This window comes from Scyliorhinus torazame, chromosome 13 (genome assembly GCF_047496885.1).
Source record: "Scyliorhinus torazame isolate Kashiwa2021f chromosome 13, sScyTor2.1, whole genome shotgun sequence".
NCBI classification, from domain to species: Eukaryota; Metazoa; Chordata; class Chondrichthyes; order Carcharhiniformes; family Scyliorhinidae; genus Scyliorhinus; species Scyliorhinus torazame.
The window spans coordinates 179,843,461-179,871,222 of NC_092719.1; the positions used below are offsets into that span (position 1 = coordinate 179,843,461).

Here is a 27,762-nt window from a genome sequence, read left to right on the forward strand (position 1 = left end):
ACTCCGATCCATGTTGCCGCTCACTTGTCCTGGTTGTTTAAGTTCCATGACAGTACTATAATTGTCCCTCATACCTCAAGTCTTCTCATTAGAACAGCAATGTATCATTAAATAACAACTAATGCTTGTCCATTAGTTATAGATTTAAAAAAACTGCAAGTGACATTGTAAGAATTATGTTTATGTATTTGTGAATGAGCATTTACCACCAGCGTTTCTTGAGTGCGTTGACCACGAAAATATAAATATTTATCACAATAATCCATAGCTCAGTGTGACATAAATGAAAAGTTAATAAAGATGTTCCTACTAAAAGATTTGAAGGCATAACATACTGGCACAGGTATTATGCAATGGGTTTATTTTCTAACAGAACATTACAAATGTACTCTCTGCAGGCTTCAAAGCCTGTTTATCCTTTGCCGTGTACCGCAGGGTATTGACTGTCCAACTGACACAAACAACGCTATTGTGATAAAAGCAAAATACCGCGGATGCTGGAAACTTCCTGAAATAAAAACTGAAAATGCTGGATACACTCCGCAGGTCTGACAGCATGTCTGTGGAGGGAGAAACAGAGTTAGCGTTTTGATTGCGTCGAGTCCAGCTCTTCAGCTAATGTCACTTTATGTCTAAAATAAATCACATTAATGTCGCCTCATTAAGACTTGTGGGGCCGGTGAGGTCGGGACGAACCCCGCGTCAAGTGTATTGGATTGGCACTGGGTTGAGTCGGGTTTGACCGGTGTGTGTGTGAGCAGCAGTGACAGCGCGCGCGGCTGGATGGAGCCACCGGCGAAGCCCACCTGGGGACAAGTCTCGCGCTGCGGCTCGCGCGGCTGCAGGTGGCCGCGCGCACCGACACTGGCGTGCCGCCGACGTCACGGGGCGTGCGTGCGCCCGGGAGCCGCCCGCGCCGCCGCCGCCGCCGGAGGGAGGGAGCGAGTTAGCGGGAGAGCGCGGGCATGTCGGAGCGCTCATGACGACACGGGGCTGGAGGCTTTAGCTGTTCCCCTGAATGGATAAAGTTGCAGCTCCGGGGCTGTTGTGCGAAGGTGTCTTTTGGGCGGGGGGACAGTTGGTGCCGGGGTGGTGGTCGGGGAGGGGGAGTTGAACACCGAGAGAGCTGCGTCAGTCGGGGCTGCGGTCTTTGCAGCGAGGCATCGTGTCAGCTCCCATCCCCGGCGCGGCTCCCTCCAGTTTGGTCATTTTATTTGCACGCACATCTATATATTTATATATTTTTTTGTTTTCGGACATAATTTAAATGGAGCCCCGGGAGAGCGGGAAGCCGGGGCTGACGGAGATAACCGCCGCCGCCGAAGGGAGTGATAACGGCGGCTCAGGGGGAGACGACGCCGCCGGCGGTGTGGTGTCTGCGGTCGGCGCTGCCGCTGGGAATGGCCCCGAGTGCGGCGAGGGCGGACCGGAGGCGGCGGCGGCTCACACCGGCAGCTGCGGCAACATGGACTCTGCTGCAGTGATGATGAGGAGGCGGCGAGCGGCGGCCCCCGGGCTCAATCCCCTCGGCCAGGATTACCCGCGCCACACTCAGCGCTTCATCAGGCGGATCGTGCCGCTCTCGGTGCCGCTCTCGGTGCCGCCGCCGGTGTCGGCGGAGCGGCCGAGCCGGCTGCTGCAGAACGGGGCCGAGCCGGAGCCGCCGCAGAGCGTGGCGCTGAGGGCTCTGCGGGGCGAAGCGGCCGCCGAAGGCTCCAGCACCGAGAGCCAAGCCGGCAAGAAGGGCAGCGCCACCGAGAGTGTCAGCGCCGACGAAGAGAAGGACGGCAAAGCGGGCGAGAGCGCGGCCAGGGAGCCGGCGGAGAGCCCCAAAGACCTCACCAAGTCCAAGAGCGAGGAGAACGAGGAGGAAGCGGAGATGAAGGCGGTCGCCACTTCCCCCGACGGCAGGTTCCTCAAGTTTGATATTGAACTTGGAAGAGGCTCTTTCAAAACTGTCTACAAGGGTCTGGATACGGAGACGTGGCTGGAGGTCGCCTGGTGTGAGCTTCAGGTAAGGTGCTGACACTGACCGCCTGCCTGTACTCTTGTTAAATAACTCTTAACTCTCCCAGCTGTCCCACTTGTAGTAAAAATTCAATTCGCTCACGGGAGAGAGGTTTTGGGTTTGTTTGAAACTCCATGCCCGCTTGTTTGGGTACATTTCGACGGTAGATGTCAAACTGCTGTGCAATCCACACCGGTTACTCTCCCAAGTCCCAGTCACTGAAAATGTGAGCAAAGCATTAAAGGGACATGTTGTATTCTTGTAACCGTTGTGTTTGCAAATCTGGCCAATGTCATTTTAATGTATCAATGGTATCGAAGATGGCCGAATGTCGATAGATGTACGTCGTTTAATAAATGTAAGAAGGGGGGATAAAGCCACTGCCAACAATCTGGAGGATTGGGAGATCGGGCAGGTCTTTTCTTTTGACGCAAGAGGTTTAGCGTGACACTTGTCAAGCTGGGAAACTACCCATTCCCCGAGTTTACAGCATGTTTTTTTTTCATTCCACCCGCGCGTCACCTATTTACTTCACGTTAATACTCTTAGTCATCCCGGAAAACTATCTTTTCCCCTGGATATGAAGAAGTCTGGGAGCGAGGTGAGGATGCTGGCTAACCTATTTGAAGTTTCTACATTACTTCCCTAGACCATTTTAAAATTGCCCTGTTCTGAAACGCCCCTTGTTCTGTCCGTTATTAAATCGTGGGTTAAAATTAGTCCATTTGTGTATGAATTAACATTCCATCGTTTTACCTTTCAAAAAATAATTTCGGGTTAGACGCAATGAAGCTCGTATTTTCTTTGGTTTTATCGCTTTAAAGGGAAAAGTCGATTGCGCAGCAGCCTGTTCAGCGCTGGTGAGATGTCTAAAATAGATGATTCAGTCCAGATTCTGATCAGCAATTACATCCAAGTTTGATAAACTCAATTTTCTTATGATTGCAGTGCAACTTAAGCTTAAAGGAAATCCTATTTGAACCTTCCAAAACATCAACATGATGTATGTGATTATTTCAAGTTGAATATGAAGAAACTTTCATTACAGTATGAGGTTATAGTATTTGCGTACCGAAAGAAACAGAGTTGCTGTCTAGAGTCAGGTGGTTATTGTGTAGAAACATCTTCCTTCTACCATGAGTGCTTTTTGGGATTGAGAGCAGCAACTGCTATCCTGTGTACAAAATATGTCAAATCCATTGGAAGGTATTTAATCTCTTTTACTGCATAAAGAGGTGGTAATTGTCTCTGCAAAATCCACTTTCACCATCCTAAATGTTACTTCTCTTTAGTAAGGGGTTAAGCCAGTGCTTACATTTTTTTTCTCCTGGTGTGACCCTGTTTTAATGCCTCAGATTTCATGTGACCTCCCCCGGAGTGGTAGCGGGGGAATGGTTACCTCCTGAAGGAGTTTGGGGTGGGTTTAACTGGATGGAGGGGGTTTAGCATGGTGGGAATTGTTTAAACTGCAGGGTATTTAAAAAGCAAAACAGTTCCCTTTTCACAGGCTTCTGTTCCAGCAGCAATTGGTCCTCAAAGATCCAAAGATCCGTCTGTTAAGCCATGCCCACCAACAGGAAAAAAAGGAGGAATTAAAGGGGCCTTGCAGTTGTTGGTGTTCAGGCGGAGCTCCATGATAGCCTTGGATCTCTCAACCCCACTGAGATGGCGATCCACAATTTGGGAAGCCCTGGTTTAAGCACTTTTGCTTTAATGGCAATAGGTGCAAATGTTATCTCATTTTGCATTGTATGGCACTGGTGCTTTTATGTATATTTTGGCATTGGGGCAAATTACAATTGCTGGAAGTTCCTTGTGTAGGGAGAAAATGCACCATTTCTGTAGAAAATATGGCAACCTGTGAGTTTCCTTTGGGTTTGAGATGGGGTTGAACAGAAACTGCAGTAATACATTATAGGTCCTCAGTCACAAGTTTCAGATGCTGGTCTCGTTGAACAAATTTTTCTAACTCTTCTGGGCCTTGATTAAACTTGGTGGTTTTTGTAGAGTCTTGTAGAGTCTATCATGAGAACAGAGGGGGGGGGGGGGGGGTTGCCGATGAGACTGATTCATACAACCATCACAGAAATAGATATGTAGAAGGGATTAAAGACAAAATACCGAAGGTGCTGGAGATCTAAAATAAAACCGTGCTGGAAAAACTCAGCAGGTCTGGTAGCATCTGTGGAGAGTGAAACAGAACTAATGTTTCAATTCAAATATAATTTTGAGTCACCGACTCAACATTAATTCTGTTTTTCTCTCGACATGTGTTGTCAGACCTGCTGAATTTTTTCCGGCACTTTGTTTTTAAGTAGAAGCAATTATTCTCCAATTCCTTCATGAATGGGTGCTGTGAATCGTGGTCAGTACTCCATTCCTGTGATGAACCATTAAATGAGGATGTCCCACACACGCAAAACATTGCAAAGCTTCCTCTATCAATTCAAAGCATGTAAGGGTGGCTAACTAACACATGCATGCACCTTTTTTAAAAAAAAAAAATGTTTTATTGAATTTTTTTTCCCAAACAACAATTTTTCCCCTCTTACAAAGCAAACGCAACAATAACAATACAGAAATTTTTAACAATACACAAGTAACAAAACCCCATTATCTTTGACCTAAACTAAACTAAACCCCCCTCCCCCTGGGTTGCTGCTGCTGGTCATCTGTCTTCCCTCTAACGTTCCCCTAGGTAGTCGAGAAATGGCTGCCACCGCCTGGTGAACCCTTGAGCCGATCCTCTCAGGGCAAACTTTATCTGCTCCAGTTTAATGAACCCTGCCATATCGTTTACCCAGGCCTCCAGTCCGGGGGGTTTCGCCTCCTTCCACATGAGTAGATCCTGCGCCGGGCTACTAGGGACGCAAAGGCCACAACGTCGGCCTCTTTCGCCTCCTGCACTCCCGGCTCTTCCGCAACTCCAAATAGAGCTAACCCCCAGCCTGGTTTGACCCAGGCCTTCACCACCCGTGAAATCACTCCCGTCACTCCCTTCCAATACCCTTCCAGTGCCGGGCACGCCCAAAACATATGTGCGTGGTTTGCCGGGCTCCCGCCACACCTCCCACATTTGTCCTCCACTCCAAAGAACCTGCTCAATCTTGCTCCCGTTATGTGTGCTCTATGTAGCACCTTAAATTGAATCAGGCTAAGCCTGGCGCATGAGGAAGAGGAATTTACCCTGCTTAGGGCATCAGCCCACATACCCTCCTCTATCTCCTCCCCTAGTTCTTCTTCCCACTTTCTTTTTAGTTCGCCCACCGACTCCTCCCCCTCTTCCCTCATCTCTCGGTAAATCTCTGACATCTTGCCCTCTCCGACCCACACCCCTGAAAGCACCGTGTCCTGTATCCCTGTGTCGGGAGCAACGGCAATTCCCTCACCTGTTGTCTAGTAAACGCCCTCACCTGCATATATCTCAAGAAATTTCCCCGGGGCAACTTATACTTTTCCTCCAATGCTCCCAAGCTCGCAAAAGTCCCATCTATAAATAAATCTCCCACCCTCCTAATTCCCAACTGGTACCAGCTCTGAAATCCTCCATCCATTCTTCCTGGGGCGAACCTATGGTTGTTCCTGATTGGGGACCCCACCAGGGCTCCCCGCATCCCTCTCTGTCGCCTCCACTGTCCCCAGATATTCAATGTTGCCGCCACCACCGGGTTCGTGGTAAACTTTTTAGGTGAGATAGGTAGCGGCGCCGTCACCAGCGCCTCTAAACTCGTCCCTTTACAGGACTTTCTCTCCAGTCTTTTCCACGCCGCTCCCTCACCCTCCATCATCCATTTACGTATCATTGCCACATTGGCGGCCCAATAGTAATCGCCCAAGTTCGGTAGTGCCAATCCTCCTCTGTCCCTACTACGCTGAAGGAACCCCCTCCTTACTCTCGGAACTTTCCCTGCCCACACGTAGCTCGTGATGCTCCTGTCTATTTTATTAAAAAAGGTCTTGGTGATTAGTATAGGGAGACATTGAAATACAAATAAGAACCTCGGGAGGACCATCATCTTAATTGCTTGCACCCTGCCCGCCAGCGATAGAGGCTGCATGTCCCACCTCTTAAAGTCCTCCTCCATTTGTTCTACCAACCGTGTCAGATTAAGTCTGTGCAAGGTTCCCCAGCTCCTAGCGATCTGAATCCCCAGGTATCGGAAGTTTCTTTCCACTTTCCTTAGAGGCAAGCCTTCTATCTCTCTACTCTGGTCCCCTGGATGTATCACAAATAATTCACTCTTCCCCATGTTTAGCCTATACCCCGAGAAATCCCCGAACCCCCTCAAAATTCGCATAACCTCTATCATCCCCCCCGCTGGGTCCGACACGTATAACAATAGGTCATCCGCGTATAACGAAACTCGGTGTTCTTCTCCCCCTCTAATCACCCCTCTCCATTTCCTGGAGTCTCTCAACGCCATGGCCAGAGGTTCAATTGCCAACGCGAACAACAATGGAGACAGCGGGCATCCCTGTCTTGTTCCCCTATATAGTCGGAAATACTCCGATCTATGTCGACCTGTAACTACGCTTGCTGTTGGAGCCCCATAAAGAAGTCTAACCCAGCTAATAAACCCGTTCCCAAACCCAAACCTCCTTAACACTTCCCATAAATACTCCCACTCCACCCTATCAAATGCCTTCTCTGCATCCATTGCCGCCACTATCTCTGCCTCCCCCTCCACTGGGGGCATCATTATCACCCCTAATAGTCGTCGCACGTTAACATTCAGTTGTCTCCCTTTTACGAACCCTGTCTGGTCTTCGTGCACCACCCCCGGGACACAGTCCTCTATCCTCGATGCCAGTACCTTTGCCAACAATTTGGCGTCCACGTTCAATAATGAAATGGGTCTATAGGACCCGCACTGCAACGGATCTTTATCCCTCTTCAAAATTAACGATATCGTCGCCTCCGACATCGTCGGGGGTAGAGTCCCCCCTTTCCTGGCCTCATTGAACGTCCTCGCCATCAACGGGGCCAACAAGTCCACATATTTTCTGTAATACTCCACCGGGAACCGTCTGGTCCTGGGGCCTTCCCTGCTTGCATGCTTCCCAGTCCCTTAATAACCTCGTCCACCACAATCGGTGCCCCCAGGCCTACCACCCCCCGCTCCTCCACTTTCGGGAACCTCAATTGGTCCAGGAACTGCCGCATCCCCTCCTCTCCCCCCTGGGGGTTGAGACCTATACAGTTCCTCATAGAAGGTCTTGAACACCTCATTTATCTTTCCTGCCCTTCGCACCGTGTCTCTCCTTTCGTCTCTAATTCCTCCTATCTCCCTCGCTGCTGCCCTCTTTCGCAATTGATGAGCCAACAGGCAACTAGCCTTTTCCCCATATTCATACCTCCTCCCCTGTGCCTTCCTCCACAGTACCTCCGCCTTTCTGGTGGTCAGAAGGTCAAATTCCGTCTGGAATCGTCTCCTCTCCCTGTACAATTCCTCCTCCGGGGTCTCTGCAAATTCCCTATCCACCCTTAAAATCTCCCCCAGTAATCTTTCCCTTTCCTTGGCCTCTGTTTTCCTTTTGTGGGCCCCAATGGAGATCAGCTCTCCTCTGACCACCGCTTTTAGTGCTTCCCATACCACTCCCACAGGGACCTCGCCGTCGTCATTGACCTCAGGTATCTCTCAATACACCCCCGCACTCTTGCACACAATCCCTCATCCGCCATCAGTCCCACATCTAATCGCCAGAGTGTTCTCTGCTCCCTTTCCTCTCCTAATTCCAGGTCCACCCAATGTGGGGCATGATCCGAAGCCGCTATGGCTGAGTACTCAGCTTCTTCCACCCTAGAGATCAACGACCTTCCCAAAACAAAAAAATCTATCCGGGAGTACACTTTATGGACATGGGAGAAGAAGGAAAACTCCCTAGCCCTAGGTCGAAGAAATCGCCATGGATCCACTCCCCCCATTTGGTCCATAAACCCCTTAAGTACCTTGGCCGCTGCCGGCCTTCTTCCGGTCCTTGAGCTGGATCTATCTAGCCCCGGGTCCAGCACCGTATTAAAGTCCCCTCCTAAAATCAAGTTTCCTACCTCCAGGTCCGGTATACGCCCCAGCATCCGTCTCATAAATCCCGCATCGTCCCAGTTTGGGGACATGCATGCACCTTTGAACACACCGAATGATGGGATTGAAAGATATTTTTGACAGTGAATTTTATAAAGTCCGTATTTTGCAAATGATAGAGCTTTTAACTGCCACCACTTGGTACATACTAATCTGTCGTCTTGATGCTGTGTAGCTATTAAACTGAAATTCACTCCATTCAGGTTACATAGGTTTGGCATAATTTGAAAACAGCTACTTATATAACCTAGATCACAAAAGGAATAGCATCCATATAAAGATTAAAAAAAAAGTATGAATCTCATGCATGTTAACATATTTAACATTTAAATATTGGGTTTTATTTATTCAGTTTGACTCTTGAATGTTTCCAGGAATGCAGGGTTACATAAATTCTTGTTTCCAGTCTGTTTATTTATGTTGGATGTATAAGAATTGGCAGCCTGCTGTATTCTTGCAGGTGCTATGTTTTCATTTCCACAATGAAAATAGTTTATTTTGAATGTTTGTGTTTAGTAGTTGGCCTGACAAATCTATTGAGTTTATTGAGAAATCTAATGGTAAAACTAAAAACCAATTGAAATGCACAAAGTAGTATAATTAGTGGTAAGTAGAATAACGCTGGCATTGTTCTATGTTTAGCCAGCAAAACATTGCTTTAATGACATGTTCTAGAAAGCAGGTAGTATTCTCCCAAAATGCTATTGCTATGGTGAAATGGAATAAACCGTAACTTCACCAGTCTGGAAATCTATTGTTCGGAAATGCCACTTATCTGGAAATTTTGAGCAGAGCCAAGCAACTTATGGAATTGTCTTAGCTGAAACATGGAAGATAAGGTAATTGGATCAGTAAAGAATCTTTATTACTGCTTTTATTTTTTATCACTGCTTTGTCTTCAGGTAAATCTTTCTGTCTGCAGTATTTTCTGGTTCATGTACTTGTGAAACATAGGAACGTAGGAATTAGGAGCAGAAGTAGGCAATTCAGCCCTTCAAACGTGCTTTGCCATTCAATCGGATCATGGTTGATCTCTTTTTGGCCTCAAAGCCACCTCCCTACCTATTCCCCATATACCTTTAACCGGTTAGATATTGTAACATCATTCTACAATCCAGTAAATTCCAGAATGCAGCAATGTGGGCACAAGTATTTTGGACTGCAAAGGCTGCAGATAATTTTGAAATAAGATTATGGACAATTTACATCAGGAGGATAATGTCATCATCCGTTTGAATAATATTCCAGTTTGTTACCACTGAAACTATCTATCTTGGTGCTAGCTATTGACTCATCTACCTCTCATGGCTCCTTATGCGTTCTGTCCTTTGCAACTGTGAGTTGAGCTGACCAAGAATACTTGGCCTCTGTCAAAGTTACCTTTTTCTCTTTGTATGTTGCTGAACCCTTGGCCATTCTACAACTCCAAATTCTTATTCCAATGTGCTCATCATTTGGTGTCTTTGTCGACCCTCCATAAAAGGCTTATGTTTGTTGACCTGGAACTGAGTGGCTTCCTGGGCCATTTCATAGGGCATTTTAAGGGTCAAACACATTGCTGTGGGTCCAGAGTCACATGCAGGCCAGATCCGATAAGGATGGCAGGTTTCCTAGGACAGGTGGGCCACGATGCAGACGGGTGTTAGAATTTTACAGTGCAGAAGGAGGCCATTCGGCCCATCGAGCCTGCACCGGCTCTTGGAAAGAGCACCCTACCCAAGGTCAACACCGCCACCCTATCCCCATAACCCAGTAACCCCACCCAACACTAAGGGCAATTTTGGACACTAAGAGCAATTTATCATGGCCAATCCACCTAACCCGCACATCTTTGGACTGTGGGAGGAAACCGGAGCACCCGGAGGAAACCCACGCACACACGGGGAGGATGTGCAGACTCCGCACAGACAGTGACCCAAGCCAGAATCGAACCTGGGACCCTGGAGCTGTGAAGCAATTGTGCTATCCACAAGGCTACCGTGCTGCCCTGTTGGGAGGGTCACGGAGCTCCTGGCATTTTTTGAGATTGGTGGCCGCTGTCATCTTGTAAATCGAAGCGGCAGCAGTATGCACCACACGTGTCCTGCACGTACACTTAATTTCAAGCACTCTGTGTATGTGATTTTGTTGCCAAATCACGGAGGAGAGCTTCTTCCATTTTCCAGCTGCTGAAAAGCAAGCAAAGAGGACTGTGAAGATGTGCCTCTGGCTATGTTGCCCCATGGTGTCCAAAAAGTTAGGTGGGGTAGTTTGACAGCATGGATTTGGGTAGGGTGCTCTTTCAGAGGCTCAGTGCAGTTTCGATCAGCTGATTGGCCTCCTTCTGCACCGTAGGGATTCTATGTTATGCAGGGAAGTACTGGCAAATGAGAGAAGTTTCAGATTTTGAAAGAGAACTGGCGGGTGAAAAAATCCTATTGCAGTTGAGACCGCAGAGTCAGTTATTAACTTATAGCTCACTCCAAATGTAAAGATGATACTGCTGTACCTGAACTGTGATACCACATTTTCAAAACTCATCAAAAGCCCATGAGGCTGTCAGCATTCTGGAGTAGCATCTCTCAGGAGTATCTAGTGCTGAGTAAAACCAGCATTTTGTTGCTACTGCCCTTCATGACGACCTACAAGTGCGAGGTTGGATTTCCTGTTTTCATAAAGATGAAGACAGCACAAAGGAACTTACCAAAGTCTGCACCTGATATGCACATTGCCCTCTTCTCCTGTGAACAAATTGCCCTCTTCTCCTGTGAACCTGGTTTTGGAGTGAGACTGTGAGGATGAAGCAGGCTCCCTGTTTGCCCTTTAAAGGTCAGTGAACGTGCTGTGGATTGCGAAGGTTGGCAAAAGTGGGCCCCGTGGGGGTGGGGGGAGTTTGAAAACATGTCCTAAGAGATGCATGACCCACATAATTACATAATTAATTAATTATAATTTAGAGGGGTATCTAAGCCAGAGATCGAGAGTACTGTATTTAGCTTTCACATTTATAGTGGAAGTCTAGTGCTAGGAAACATATAGTTAACAGTAACTTTTAAAAAAACTTTTAATTTAATTTACTAATTAATTGACGCAATGACAATTAGGGGGGTGCAGTGCTCTGACTGTGAGATGTGGCAGGTCCGGGAGGCTTCCAGCGTCCCGGATGGCTTCATCTGCAGAAAGTGCACCCAACTGGAGCTCCTCATAGACCGCATGGTTCGGTTGGAGCGGCAGTTGGATGCACTTAGGAGCATGCAGGTGGCGGAAAGCATCATGGATAGCAGTTATATAAATGTGGTCACACCCAAGGTGCAGAGAAATGGGTGACCACCAGAAAGGGCAGGCAGTCAGTGCAGGAATCCCCTGTGGTTGTCCCCATCTCGAACAGGTATACCACTTTGGATACTGTCGGGGGGATAGCCTATCAGGGGAAAACAGCAGCAGCCAGAGCAGTGGCACCACGGCTGGCTCTGATGTTCAGAAAGGAGGGTCAAAGCGCAGAAGAGCAATAGTCATAGGGGACTCTATAGTCAGGGGCACAGATAGGCGCTTCTGTGGACGTGAAAGAGACTCCAGGATGGTATGTTGCCTCCCTGGTGCCAGGGTCCAGGATGTCTCCGAACAGGTAGAGGGCATCCTGAAGGGGGAGTGCAAACAGGCAGAGGTAGTTGTACGTATTGGTACTAACAACATAGGCAGGAAGGGGCATGAGGTCCTGCAGCAGGAGTTCAGGGAGCTAGGCAGAAAGTTAAAAGACAGGACCTCTAGGGATGTAATCTTGGGATTACTTGGATGAGGGAGTTGAAGGGTGGGTCAGTAAATTTGCAGACGATACGAAGATTGGTGGAGTTGTGGATAGTAAGGAGGGCTGTTGTCGGCTGCAAAGAGACATAGATAGGATGCAGAGCTGGGCTGAGAAGTGGCAGATGGAGTTTAACCCTGAAAAGTGTGAGGTTGTCCATTTTGGAAGGACAAATATGAATGCGGAATACAGGGTTAACGGTAGAGTTCTTGGCATTGTGGAGGAGCAGAGAGACCTTGGGGTCTATGTTCATACATCTTTGAAAGTTGCCACTCAAGTGGATAGAGCTGTGAAGAAGGCCTATGGTGTGCTCGCGTTCATTAACAGAGGGATTGAATTTAAGAGCCGTGAGGTGATGATGCAGCTGTACAAAACTTTGGTAAGGCCACATTTGGAGTACTGTGTACAGTTCTGGTCGCCTCATTTTAGGAAGGATGTGGAAGCTCTGGAAAAGGTGCAAAGAAGATTTACCAGGATGTTGCCTGGAATGGAGAGTAGGTCTTACGAGGAAAGGTTGAGGGTGCTAGGCCTTTTCTCATTAGAGCGGAGAAGGATGAGGGGCGACTTGATAGAGGTTTATAAGATGATCAGGGGAATAGATAGAGTAGACAGTCAGAGACTTTTTCCCCAGGTGGAACACACCATTACAAGGGGACATAAATTTAAGGTGAAAGGTGGAAGATATAGGAGGGATATCAGAGGTAGGTTCTTTACCCAGAGAGTAGTGGGGGCATGGAATGCACTGCCTGTGGAAGTAGTTGAGTCGGAAACATTAGGGACCTTCAAGCAGCTGTTGGATAGGTACATGGATTACGGGAAAATGATATAGTGTAGATTTATTTGTTCTTAAGGGCAGCACGGTAGCATTGTGGATAGCACAATTGCTTCACAGATCCATGGTCCCAGGTTCGATTCCGGCTTGGGTCATTGTCTGTGCGGAGTCTGCACGTCCTCCCCGTGTCTGCGTGGGTTTCCTCCGGGTGCTCCGGTTTCCTCCCACAGTCCAAAGATGTGCGGGTTAGGTGAATTGGCCAATGATAAATTGCCCTTAATGTCCAAATTGCCCTTGGTGTTGGGTGGAGGTGTTGAGTTTGGGTAGGGTGCTCTTTCCAAGAGCTGGTGCAGACTCGGGGGGCCGAATGGCCTCCTTCTGCACTGTAAATTCAATGATAATCTAGGACAAAGGTTCGGCACAACATCGTGGGCCGAAGGGCCTGTTCTGTGCTGTATTTTCCATGTTCTATGTTCTATTACTCCCTGTGCCACGTGCCAGTGAGGCTAGAAATAGGAAGATAGAGCAGCTAAACACGTGGCTAAACAGCTGGTGTAGGAGGGAGGGTTTCCGTTATCTGGACCACTGGGAGCTCTTCCGGGGCAGGTGTAACCTATATAAGAAGGACGGGTTGCATCTAAACTGGAGAGGCATAAATATCCTGGCCGCGAGGTTTGCTAGTGTCACACGGGAGGGTTTAAACTAGTATGGCTGGGGGGTGGGCACGGGAGCAATAGGTCAGAAGTTGAGAGCATTGAGGGAGAACTAGGGAATAGGGACAGTATGGCTCTGAGGCAGAGCAGACAGGGTGAAGTTGCTGAACACAGCGGGTCTGGTGGCCTGAAGTGCATATGTTTTAATGCAAGAAGTATTCCGGGTAAGGCAGATGAATTTAGAGCTTGGATTAGTACTTGGAACTATGATGTTGTTGCCATTACAGAGACCTGGTTGAGGGAAGGGCAGGATTGGCAGCTAAACGTTCCAGGATTTAGATGTTTCAGCTGCAGATAGAGGGGGATATAAAAGGGGTGGCGGAGTTGCGCTACTGGTTAGGGAGAATATCACAGCTGTACTACGGGAGGACACCTCAGAGGGCAGTGAGGCTATATGGGTAGAGATTAGGAATAAGACGGGTCCAGTCACAATGTTGGGGGTTTACTACAGGCCTCCCAACAGCCAGTGGGAGATAGAGGAGCAGATAGGTAGACAGATTTTGGAAAAGAGTAAAAACAACAGGGTTGTTGTGATGGGAGACTTCAACTTCCCCAATATTGACTGGGACTCACTTAGTGCCAGGGGCTTAGGTGGGGCAGAGTTTGTAAGGAGCATCCAGGAGGGCTTCTTCAAACAATATGTAGACAGTCCAACTAGGGAAGGGGCTGTACTGGACCTGGTATTGGGGAATGAGCCCGGCCAGGTGGTTGAAGTTTCAGTAGGGGAGCATTTCGGGAACAGTGACCACAATTCAGTAAGTTTTAAAGTGCTGGTGGAAAAGAATAAGAGTGGTCCTAGGGTGAATGTGCTAAATTGGGGGAAGGCTAATTATAACAATATTAGGCGGGAACTGAAGAACCTAGATTGGGGGCGGATGGCTGAAGGTAAATCAACATCAGTCAGTTGAAAGGAATTCAGGACAGGCATGTTCCTGTGAGGAAGAAGGATAAATACGGCAATTTTCGGGAACCTTGGATAATGAGAGATATTGTAGGCCTCGTCAAAAAGAAAAAGGAGGCATTTGTCAGGGCTAAAAGGCTGGGAACAGACGAAGCCTGTGTGGAATATAAGGAAAGTAGGAAGGAACTTAAGCAAGGATTCAGGAGGGCTAGAACGGGTCACGAAAAGTCATTGGCAAATAGGGTTAAGGAAAATCCCAAGGCTTTTTACACGTACATAAAAAGCAAGAGGATAGCCAGGGAAAGGGTTGGCCCACTGAAGGATAGGCAAGGGAATCTGTGTGGAGCCAGAGGGAATGGGCGAGCTACTAACTGAATACTTTGCATCAGTATTCACCAAAGAGAAGGAATTGGGTGATGTTGAGTCTGGAGAAGGGTGTGTAGATAGCCTGGGTCACATTGAGATCCAAAAAGACGAGATGTTGGGAGTCTTGAAAAATATTAAGGTAGATAAGTCCCCAGGGCCTGATGGGATCTACCCCAGAATATTGAAGGAGGCTAGAGAGGAAATTGCCGAGGCCTTGACAGAAATCTTTGGATCCTCACTGTCTTCAGGTGATGTCCCGGAGGATTGGAGAATAGCCAATGTTGTTCCTCTGTTTAAGAAGGGTAGCAAGGATAATCCAGAGAACGACAGGCCGGTGAGCCTTACGTCAGTGGTTGGGAAATTACTGGAGAGAATTCTTTGAGAGAGGATCTACTCTCATTTGGAAGCAAATGGGCGTGTTAGTGAGAGGCAGCATGGTTTTGTGAAGGGGGGTCGTGTCTCATTAACTTGATAGAGTTTTTCAAAGAGGTCACAAAGATGATTGATGCAGGTAGGGCAGTGGATGTTGTCTATATGGACTTCAGTAAGGCCTTTGACAAGGTCCCTCATGGTAGACTAGTACAAAAGGTGAAGTCACACGGGATCAGGGGTGAGCTGGTAAGGTGGATACAGAACTGGCTAGGTCATAGAAGGCAGAGAGTAGCAATGGAAGGATGCTTTTCTAATTGGAGGGCTGTGACGAGTGGTATTCCACTAGTGCTGGGACCTTTGCTGTTTAAAGTATATATAAATGATTTGGAGGAAAATGTAACTGGTCTGATCAGTAAGTTTGCAGACGACACAAAGGTTGGTGGAATTGCGGATAGCGATGAGGACTGTCAGAGGATACAGCAGGATTTAGATTGTTTGGAGACTTGGGTGGAGAGATGGCAGATGGAGTTTAATCCGGACAAATGTGAGGTAATGCATTTTGGAAGGTCTAATGCAGGTAGGGAACATGCAGTGAATGGTAGAACCCTCAAGAGTATTGAAAGTCAGAGAGATCTAGGTGTACAGGTCCACAGGTCACTGAAAGGGGCAACACAGGTGGAGAAGGTAGTCAAGAAGGCATACGGCATGCTTGCCTTCATTGGCCGGGGCATTGAGTATAAGAATTGGCAAGTCATGTTGCAGCTGTGTACAACCTTAGTTAGGCCACACTTGGAGTATAGTGTTCAATTCTGGTCGCCACACTACCAGAAGGATGATGAGGCTTTAGAGAGGGTGCAGAAGAGATTTACCAGAATGTTGCCTGGTATGGAGAGCATTAGCTATGAGGAGCGGTTGAACAAACACGGTTTGTTCTCACTGGAACGACGGAGGGTGAGAGGCGACCTGATAGAGGTCTACAATATTATGAGGGGCATAGACGGAGTGGATAGTCAGAGGCTTTTCCCCAGGGTAGAGGGGTCAATTACTAGGGGGCATAGGTTTAAGGTGAGAGGGGCAAGGTTTAGAGTAGATGTACGAGGCAAGTTTTTTACGCAGAGGGTAATGGGTTCCTGGAACTCGCTACCGGAGGAGGTGGTGGAAGCAGGGACGATAGTGACATTTAAGGGGCATCTTGACAAATACATGAATAGGATGGAAATAGAGGGATACGGACCCAGGAAGTGTCGAAGATTGTAGTTTAGTCGGGCAGCATGGTCGGCACGTGCTTGGAGGGTCGAAGGGCCTGTTCCTGTGCTGTACTTTTCTTTGTTCTTTGTTCAGACAGCTCTGAATTGGTAATCCAATGGCATTGCCACTACACCACCATCTACCTCCTTTTGTTGTCCTTTACCTAGCCCAGCTTATCCATCAGGCCGGTTCTTATGGAACTACAATGGTCCTCTACCATCGATTGCATGTAATTTAGATTTCTCCATGGTTTCAGCCCATTCCATCCTGCAATCGTCTCCAGACTTGTTTTCCCTTTGCTCGCTTTTTCGATTCCTGCTTTTTGCTTCCTTTATCCCATGAACAGGTAGTTAGCTGTGCCCATAATATTTAACTGAACTTCCATTTCACTACTTCTCTTGCTTTCTTTTAAGACCTTTACCAAATTTGTCTTTTCTCCCAAATATTTGATTACTCTTCCTAAATGTTTTCATCTGGCTCAGTGTTCCATTCCTCTTAAAACAAAGAACAATACTGCATAGATACAGGCCCTTCGGCCCTCAAAGCCTGTACCGGTCATGATACCAACCTTTGCCAAAACCCTCAATACTTCCTTGTGCCGTATCCTACTATACCCATCCTACCCATGTGTTTGTCAAGATGCCTTTTGAGTGCTGTTAATGTATCTGCTTCCGCAACCTCCGCTGGCAATGCGTTCCAGGCACTCACCACCGTCTGCATAAAAAAACCTGCCTCGCACATCTCCTCTAAACTTTGCCCCACGGACCTTAAACCCATGCCCCCTAGTGACTGACCCCTCCACCCTGGGAAAGAGTGCCTGCCCGTCCACTCTATCCATGCCCCTCATAATCTTGTAGACCTCTATCAGGTCACCCCTCAACCTCCGTCTTTCGAATGAAAACAGTCCAAGTCTATTCAACCTCTCCACATAGCTAACATCCTAATAAACCTCCTCTGCACGCTCTCCAAAGCCTCCACGTCCTTCTGGTAGTGTGGTGACTAGAATTGTGCGCAATATTCCAAGTGTGGCCTTACCTAGGTTCTGTACAACTGTAGCATGACTTACCAGTTTTTAAACTCAGTGGCAGTTCCAATGAAGGCAAGTATTCTGTATGCTTTCTTGACTACCTTGTCCACTTTTGTTGTCACCTTCAAAGATCTGTGGACCTGCACGCCCAGATTTCTCTGTCTTTCTATATTCCTAAGAGTTTTGCCATTTACGGTAAATTTCCCCTCTGTTAGACCTGCCAAAATGCATTACCTCACATTTGTCCGGATTAAACTCCATTTGCCATTTCTCTGCCGAAGTCTCCAGCCTATATATGTCCTGCTGTATCTTCTGACAATCCTCAACACTATCTGGCACTCCATCAACCTTGGTGTAATCCATGAACTTACTAATCAGACCAGCCTCATTTTCGTCTATACTACACAAAACAGAGGCCCAAGCACAGATCCCTGTGGAACACCACTAGTCACAACCCTCGATTCAGGAAAAACGCCCTTCTACTGCTAGCCTTTGCCTTCTGTGACCGAGCCAGTTCTGTATCCATCTTACCACTTGAGCTTTGATCCCGTGTGACTTCACCTTTTGTACCAGTCAGCCATGAGGCACCTTGTCAAAAAGGCTTTACGAAAGTCCATGGAAACAACGTCCACCGCCCTCCCCTCATCAATAATCTTTGTCACCTCCTCAAAAAATTCAAACAAGTTAGTGAGGCATGACCTCCCCTTCACAAAACCACGCTGTCTATCGATTATGAGTCAGTTTGTTTCCAAATGGATATAAATCCTGTCCTTGAGAATTCTCTCCAATAATTTACCTGCTACCGACATGAGGCTCACCGGCCTATGGTTTCCAAGGATTATCCCTGCTACCTTTCTTTTTTAAAAAATATATTTTATTCAAGATTTTTTGGCCAAACATAACAGTACATGGTTTTTCTTTTAAACAACAATAAAGCAATATAAATAACAGTGGCCAGTTTTAAACAAGTAAATAAATAATATATAAACAGAAACAAAACTAAATGGCAACTGCCTTGTCAAAAATAGTTACACTCCAAAAATACAATCCAACAGTCCCATATACATTACCTATACAAATGTGTATACATATACAATGACATCCCTAAGAGCCCGCCTGGATCTCCCCCCCCCCCCCCCCGGTTGCTGCTGTTTTTCTTTCTTTTCATTCCCTCTATCGTTCTGTGAGGTAGTTGACGAACGGTTCCCACCGCCTGGTGAACCCTTGAGCCGAACCCCTTAATACGAACTTGATCCGTTCTAACTTTATAAACCCTGCCATGTCGTTTATCCAGGTCTCCACGCCCGGGGGTTTGGCTTCCTTCCACATAAGCAATATCCTGCGCCGGGCTACTAGGGACGCAAAGGCCAAAACATCAGCCTCTCTCGCCTCCTGCACTCCCGGCTCTTCTGCAACCCCGAATATAGCCAACCCCCAGCTTGGCTCGACCCGGACCCCCACCTCCTTCGAAAGCACCTTCGCCACCCCCCACCCAGAGCCCGAAGTGGCAGTCTACCGGGTATCGGACCAGACAGATTTCATATGGGGAAGAGGGCTGACACCCTTGCCTTTGCTTCCCTAATTGCCTACCGGGGAGTCCTGCTCGGCTGGCGATCAGCACCACCCACAGCTGCAGACCTATTGGAATTTCTCCACCTGGAGAAGACCAGATACACCATTCGAGGGTCTGAAGATGGTTTCCACAAAGCGTGGCAACCATTCACCAACCTGTTTGAAGCCAACAACTGAGTGGGGCGATGCATGGGAACCACCGGGACCACAGAAAGCAGACAGGAACGAGAGGTGGGGGGCAACAGGGGGGAAACGCCAAGGGGGAGGCCAGAGAGTGACCAACACAGGGACTAGAGGGCTCAACACAATGCCGCACGAAAAAGAACCCTCAAAAGACGAGCCGACAACAGGAGAGAACGAGCGGAAAAGAAGGGAGTGGAGGCCAAGCGACAGGGAGAGGAAGGACAAATAGGAACAACAGGTAAAATGTAGCCGCCTCATCTATTTCTATGTACAGTGTAAAAATGTAAGCTTTAATAAAAATATTTTAAAAATTCCCAATTGCTCTGTCTCTTCTTTAGATATAACGTCACCTTTCTATGAGGACTCCGTATGATGAACTGGATGGGAATAACATTCTTTAATTAGGATTTTAAATTATTCCAGACCTTCTCTGTTGTGTGGCACTGCCACCATGCTAAATGGGATAGATTTCAAAAATACCTACAAGCAACTGAAAACTGGAAGTCCATAGTGCTGTGGGCCAGCAGCAACAAGAAAGTTGTACTCCACTATCTGTAATCTCATGGCCTGGTATATCTGCCACTCTACCACTACCATCAAGTTGGAGGAATCTATCCTGGTTCAGTGAAGAATACAGGAGGGCATGCCAGGGGCAGCACCAGGCACATCTAAAATCGAAATGTTAAACTGGTGAAGCTACAGCAGAAGCAGCATGCAAGAGGCAGAGCTAAATGATCACACACCGACTGATCAGATCTAAATTCTGCAATCCTGCCATAAACAGTCATGAATAGCGGTGGACCGTTAAACAACTCCATGGAGGAGCAGATTCCACAAATCCCCATCCTCCCATGTTGGGAGTACCTGACACACCAGTGCAAAAGGCAAACCTGAAGCATTTGCATCTTCACCCAGAAGTGCTCGATGGTTGATCCATCTTCGCCTCCTCTTGAGAGGATGAGCAAAGTGATGGAAGATGTCATCGCCCATGCTATCAAGTGCTATCAGTTTGTCAACAATAACCTGCTCACTCATGCTCCGTTTCGGTTCCACCACTGCCTCTTGGCTCCTGACCTCATTTACAACTGTGGTCCACTCGAGTAGAGTACAATTCTGCTGTTGCTGATGGCCCGCTAAATCAAAGGCTTCCAGTTTTCAGTTGCTAGATATATATTTTTGAAATCTATCCAATTTAGCATGGTGGCAGTGCCACACAACAGAAGGAGGTCTGGAATAATTTTAAATCAACAATCCTATTAGGGAATGTCTGATTTGGCACCAAGGAGCCCTGGAAAAACTGAAGTCATTGAGAAGCAGGGGAAAACTCCACTGAATCATACTTGGCACAAAGGAAGATCATTGTGTTTGTTGAATGTCAATCACCTCAACTCCAGGGCATCACTGTAGGAGTTCCTCAGGGCAGAGTCCTAGGCCCAACTATCTTCAGCTGCTTAATCAATGAGCTTTCCTCCATCATAAAGTCAAAAGTGAGGATGTTCGCTGACGATTGTGCATGTGCAATGTTCAACATCATTTGCGACTCAGATACTGAAGTAGTCTGTGCCCATGTGCAGCAAGACTTGGATGCTATTTAGGCTTGGGCTGACCATTGGCAAGTAACATTTGTGCCCCACAAGTGCCTGGCAATGGCCATCTGCAACCAGAGAAAATCTAATCATAATTCCATGGCATTGCCATCACTGAATCCTCCACTATCAACATTCTGGGGTTACCAGTGATCAGAAACTGTACTACCACATAAAGCACAGGTCAGAAGCTGGGAGTTCTGCAGAGTAAATCAAGACCTCGCTGCCCAAAGCCTGTCCACTATCTACAGGAGTGTGCTGGAATGCACTTCATTTGCCTGGAGTGCAGCTCCAATACCACTCTAGTAGCTTGGCACTATCCAGGACAAAGCATAGTGTTTGATAGGCACCCTGGTTATCGTTGATGGACAGTAGCAACTGTGTGTACCGTCTACAAGATGCGCTGCAGCAACTTCCCAAAGTTCCTTCAATTGCACGTTCCAACCCGGTGATCTGTCCTGCTTCGAGGGCAGTGGATGCGTGAGAACACCACCACCAGGTTCCCCTCCAAGCTATGCACCATCCTGACCTGCAACTATAAAGCCATTCCTTCACTGGTCAAAATCTTGGAATTCCCTTCCTAATAGCATTGTGGGAGTACCCACACTACAAGGACTGCAGCACTTCAAAAAGGTGGCTCACCACCACCTCGAGGACACATTATGTAAATGAATGAAACGCGTATCTATACCAATATATTTAAAAGCCACGCAAGCTTGACTCTCCATTTCAAAATCTAATCTAATAACACCCCTATCATTCCACAGTATCAACCCATAAGATATCATGTGCACATCATGAAGATGCTTGTAAGTTGCCCCCTTGTCAGTGCAAAGTTGTAGAATCTTTCAGCTGAGCACCACATTTCTCAACAAAATGTAGATCTTAAAAAATACTGCACCCTGGAAAAATGATTCGGATCACAAGACACATTTGTTTACTTCCCATTGTTTTCCTTCTGCATCTGCTGCCTCTTGGAGGGTTTCAGAATCGCTTATTTCTGTTGCTCTGCAGAAATGCAAAGCTGATTGATCTACACTCCGATGACACTTGGCCAAAAGAGCTAAAAAATGTTTTCATACTTTTCCAGCTGTGGTTGAGTTCTCGGTGTCATCCAGTTGCTCTTCAAAACCCCTAGAATATTGCTGTAGCCTTAAATGCTATCTTCGAGGAAATACTTGTCTTCGAGAGTGGGCAACTGTGATTCACTAGACTAACTTCTAGGATGAAAGGGTTGCGCTTGAATGAGATGAGTTGTATGGGCTTATATTTTCTCTTTTTAAGTGATAGGTTATTAAAACATTTAAGATGCTGAGTGGCAGTTTTCCATGGCTGGAGACACCGTCTCAGAATAAGGGGCCTGTCATTCAGGACTGAAGCGAGGAGACTTTTTAAACTAAAATTGTAAAGATTTCAAGTTCTCTGCCTCCAAGGGTTGTGGATGCTTAGACATTGTGCTCAAGGGCAATAAGAGAACAGCGGGATCGCGTGGAAAAGTAGAGCAGAGTATAGCTGCAATCTTGAATGGCAGAATAGGCTCAAAGGGCTTTGATGGGCTCTCATTTTATAAAATGTAAAACATTAAAAATATATCTCTACATTTTGGAGTTTTCAATATGTTCTATAGTACTAAATGAGTATGACTTCGGAAGCCCCTTATAGAAGTACTTCTTCCACCACCCAACCTGTATGGACATGAACACAACCAAATTAAAAATTTGTAACAGCCCAACATTTTGGATACTTCTGCAGAGACATCTGCTAATGGAAAAAAATACAACTATTTTTCTTTCTTGAATCTCACAATTGTATCAAGTTGTGTCATAGTTGTCAGATAAAGAAATTTGAGGGTTCAAAGTCCCATGAATTGAATACATACTTAGGATAACATCAGTGGAGTGCAGTATTGCCAAGAGATATAGCCGTGTCAGCCAGAATGATGGAGAACCATTTTACGCAGCAAGTGTAAATGACCTAGAACTTGCTGCCTACGAAAGTGGCCAAAGTGGAAGCATTGAATGATTTTAAATAAGAAATAAGCACTTGAAGGAAATGAATAAGAGTGGGAAATGGAACTGTTTAGATTGTGCTACAGATAGCCAACAAATGATTCTACTATGTGTTGAGATCTCTGGAACCAACAGCCCTCCCAAGTGAGGGTGCTATTGCTTAGCCATATTTTAGTACTTTGAACAAATTGCAGGCTGGTAGCTGGCTTCTAAAAATGATACACAGTAAAAAGCTGCCGTGTGCCATTATAATCATTAGAATGTAATATAGTCTTAGATGAATAAGATGGTAAACCAAGGAGAAAATATTAATTTTGAATGCTCATTTAAAATAAACAGTGGGAAAAGCACCAAAAGATAGTGGTTTAAACTAGTAAATGGCAAATTTAAGACAAAAAAGAGCAGGTTCTTCACAATGATCAAAGCGTGGAATGGACTTCTGGGTAAGTTGAGGAGGGAGAAATCTTGAACTGTTCAAGAGTAAAATGTTTCCTTGGAGTAGTGGGGGAGGTGTGGATTATGGAATTCTGGATGATACCCATATCGAGCTTGTGATTTGTGAGAAGGAAGAAACTGAATAAAAGAATATCTGTATGTGCTTCTCTTTTAAATAAAAGTAGAAAAAAGGCTAAGAAATATATTATATGCCTTTTGTTTCATAGTCATATAGTACAAAATAATGTAGTTGTTGACCAGTCTTGGCAGTTGATATTTATCAATTAGCCTGCACTTCGACTAGGTTATTTTAATTTTATAAATGAAATATCCAAAATTAATGTACATTGTATTATGCCCGTGAAATACATTTTTTATTCTTTACCTCCACCTGCCAGTGGAGGTAATGTTTTCACCCCCATTTATTAGTCTGTTTGTCTATAAACAATAAATTTGAAGAACTAATGGACAGGTTTCAACAAATGCTGGTACACAGCCAGTGAATGGTCCAAGGAAAAACTGATTATCTTTTGGCAAAGTTGTGGATCATGATCCTGGAAACTTTTTAAAGGATCCGTTAACATTGGGAGATGGGGGTGAATTGATTTATTTTTAGAATGCTGTGACAACTCAAAATATGTCACAAAACTCTATGGACAGAGTTTTCAGAGCAGATTATAGGATGAGGATTGGCTTGAAACCTCCTCATTGAGGTAGAATTTTTTTTCTTCCGCTTTGTAGTTACGGAGCATCAACCAGACAGGGAACCTCATCAAGGAAGTGCTATGTAATTATGGTAATATTTGAGTTAACACAGCGTGGCAGAGGTATAAACTCTACTCCGTGCTCTCTTCACGTATTTGATTATTGCAGTTAGATACTCTTGGTCTAAGGGGTGGTTGGAATTTCTCCCCCTAATGTTTTTAACTTTGCATAAATTACCTGAATGCTTAATGCAAATTGGTCAGGATGATCATTACAGAGAGGCCCATCAAGTCCCACCTACACTCTGCAAGAGGTATTCAGCTAACCCCACTCACCTGCCCTTCCTGTAACCTTGCATGTGTTTTATCCTTGGATGTTTAATTTATTTTTGATAGCAATGATAGAATCTGTCTCCACCACCCTCTCATGCAGTGTTTCCGATTCTAAACACTTGCCGCATTTAAGAATGTTTTCACATCGCCTTTGGTTCTTTTGCTAGTCACCTTAAATCTGTGACCTGAGTCTCCGCCCTTCCCTCAAGGGGAACAGTTGCTCTATTTACTCAGCCTAAAGCCCTCATGATGTTGAACATTTCTATCAAACCTCCTCTCCTACAGGAAGACAAGCCCAGCTTCTCTGATTTATCTATGTAACTGAAGTCTCACATTCCTAGAATAATTTTTGCAAATCCTCCCTGAATCCCTGCTAAAGCTTGATATCTTTTTAAAGTGTCTATCCATAATAATCTAGTCCAGAATAAAATTTGGCCATATGGCTTGAGAACCATTTATGCCAGAGTTTTTGATATTGAATCGGATAGGATCCCCGTTGGCAGCTCAGGTTGGAGAATCCCCCCTCATCAGTGTTCGACCTATCAAAAGAGGAATTAAAAAAAAAAAAATTTGACTAAAATTTTTCCATCTATACCAATAGTTTCAAGTGGGGGTATGCTTGAAATATTTGGTCTTCTAATGTGTTGTCATTTCCCAAATCCATGCCCATCCTTCCTGTTTGAATCGCCCCAATCAAATTTCTTATACTGTCACAGAATCAAAATGACTCTTGCCGAAGTCTTGAAAGACTTCCTACATGATTGACAAAGGTAAACAATCCATCTGCGCTCTGGGTACTTCTGCAGTCATTGACCACGCATCCTTCTCACAACACCTCTCCACCGACATCCAGCTGGGACTGTATTCGTCTGGTTCCGTTTTTATTTACCTAATCATAGCTAACATATCACCTGCAATTGCTTCTCTTCCTACTATTGCATTATTACTTTTGATAACCTGGAGGGATCTATCCTTGGCCCCTTCTACTTCTCATCTACACGCTGTGCTTCCTTCAGCGACATCATCTGAGATCGCAGCATCGGTTTTCACTGACACTCAGCTTAACCTCATCACCCATTCTCTTGACTCCACCATTGCTAAGTTATCAGGCTACTTATCAGACACCCAGTCCTGGATGAGCAGAAAATTCCTCCAGTTAAATAATGGGAAGCTGAAGCCATTGCCGTGCGGTAGTTTCTGTTCACTAGTTGCTGATTCCATGAGGTTAACCAGATTGTCCACAAATTTATTGTCTTATTTGACCACAAGATGAACTTCTGTCCAGATATCCATGCCATCCTAAGACCACCTATTTCCACTTCAGGAACATTGCTGATTCTGTCCACTGCTAACATTGCTGATTCCATCTGTTGCTGAAACCCTCATTCATGCCTTGTTTTTGTTTTTAACCTCTAATCTCAACTATTCCAGTTAACTCTGCGCTGATCTCCAACTTTAAGTCATCTGTTGGTCCTGTCCCTAAGTCCCCTTCATTCATCATTCCTGTACTCACTGATCCATACTGGCTCCTGATCCAGGATAAAGCAGCCCACTTGATTGGTACTCCATCCACCAAATTAAACTTTCACTTACTTCACTACTGATCCACTGCGGCAACACTGTACTATATACAAAATGCAGTGTCAAAAACAGACCATTGGAGTGTTTAAATAAGTGTTCCACTGTGTGGGTTGCTCTGGTGAAACCCTATAGTACCTGCAATTTGCAAGTCATCTTGGCTTGCTGTATTGTATCCTACACGGCACGATGGTATAGTGGACGCCGGCATAGCGGTTAGCATTGCTGGCTCACAACGCCATGGACCTGGGTTCAATTCCGGCCTTGGGTGACTGTCTAGTGTTTGTACTTTCTTCCCGTGTGCGTGGGTTTCCCCCAGGTGTTCCAGTTTCCTCCCACAGTCGAAACATGTGCAGGTTAGGTGGATTGGCTATGCTAAATTGCCCCTTGGGAGTCCAATGGTGTGCAGGCTAGGTGGGGCTATGAGATTGTCATAGTAGGGTGCTGTTTTAAAAAAAATATATATATATTTTATTCAAGATTTTTTGGCCAATCATAACAGTACGTAGTGTTTCTTTTAAACAACAATAAAGCAATATAAATAACAGTAGCCAGTTTTAAACAAATAAATAAATAATATATGAACAGAAACAAAAACCAAACTAAATGGCAACTGCCTTGTCAAAAATAAATACTCTCCAAAGATACAATCCAACAGTCCAATATACATTACCTAAAACAAGTGCCTATACATATACAATAACATCCCTAAGAGTCCGTCCGATTCCTCCTCCCCCCTGGGTTGCTGCTGTTGTCGTCTTCTTTTCCATTCCCTCTATCTTTCTGTGAGGTAGTCGACGAACGGTTGCCACCGCCTGGTGTACCCTTGAGCCGAACCCCTTAGTACGAACTTAATCCGTTCTAACTTTATAAACCCTGCCATGCCGTTTATCCAGGTCTCCACACCCGGGGGTTTGGCTTCCTTCCACATTAACAATATCCTGCACCGGGCTACTAGAGACGCAAAGGCCAAAACATCAGCCTCTCTCGCCTCCTGCACTCCCGGCTCTTCTGCAACCCCAAATATAGCCAACCCCCAGCTTGGTTCGACCTGGACCCCCACCACCTTCGAAAGCACCTTTGCCACCCCCACCCAAAACCCCTGTAGTGCCGGGCATGACCAGAACATGTGGGTGTGATTCACTGGGCTTCTCAAGCATCTCGCACACCTATCCTTTACCCCCAAAAATTTACTGAGCCGTGCTCCAGTCATATGCGCCCTGTGTAACACCTTAAATTGTATCAGGCTTAGCCTGGCACATGAGGACTATGTGTTTACCCTACGTAGGGCATCAGCCCACAGCCCCTCCTCAATCTCCTCCCCCAGCTCTTCTTCCCATTTCCCTTTCAGCTCATCTACCATGATCTCCCCCTCGTCCCTCATTTCCCTATATATGTCCGACACCTTACCATCCCCCACCCATGTCTCTGAGATCACTCTATCCTGCACCTCCTGCGTCGGGAGCTGCGGGAATTCCCTCACCTGTTGCCTCGCAAAAGCCCTCAGTTACATATACCGAAATGCATTCCCTTGGGGCAACCCATATTTTTCCGTCAGCGCTCCCAGACTCGCAAACGTCCCATCTACGAACAGATCTCTCAATTGTGCTACCCTTGCTCTTTGCCATGCTCCAAATCCCCCATCCATTCTCCCCGGAACACACCTATGGTTATTTTTTTATCGGGGACCGCACCGAGGCTCCCGTCTTCCCCTATGCCGTCTCCACTGCCCCCAAATTTTCAATGTAGCCACCACCACCGGGCTTGTGGTGTATTTCTTCGGTGAGAACGGCAACGGTGCCGTCACCATAGCTTGTAGGCTAGTCCCCCTGCAGGACGCCCTCTCCAATCTCTTCCACGCTGCTCCCTCCTCTTCTCCCATCCACTTACACACCATTGAAATATTGGCTGCCCAGTAGTACTCACTTAGGCTCGGTAGTGCCAGCCCCCCCCTGTCCCTACTACGCTGCAAAAATCCCCTCTTCACTCTCGGGGTCTTCCCGGCCCACACAAAACTCATAATACTCTTCTCGATTCTTTTGAAAAAAGCCTTCGTGACCACCACCGGGAGGCACTGAAACACAAAAAGGA

General features: G+C 46.3%; 1 protein-coding gene across 2 annotated transcripts in view; it reads left to right on the plus strand.

The window, feature by feature from the left end:
- The first annotated feature begins 1,115 nt into the window (after nt 1-1,115).
- The window catches only part of LOC140388402 (serine/threonine-protein kinase WNK2-like), a 282,238-nt gene continuing 255,591 nt past the window's right edge, over nt 1,116-27,762 (plus strand). For both annotated transcript variants that reach the window (XM_072472511.1, XM_072472512.1), the window contains exon 1: nt 1,116-2,014. In XM_072472511.1, coding sequence (XP_072328612.1) covers nt 1,268-2,014 — 747 coding nt within the window. In that variant the 5' untranslated portion in view covers nt 1,116-1,267. The remainder of the gene's footprint in view (nt 2,015-27,762) is intronic.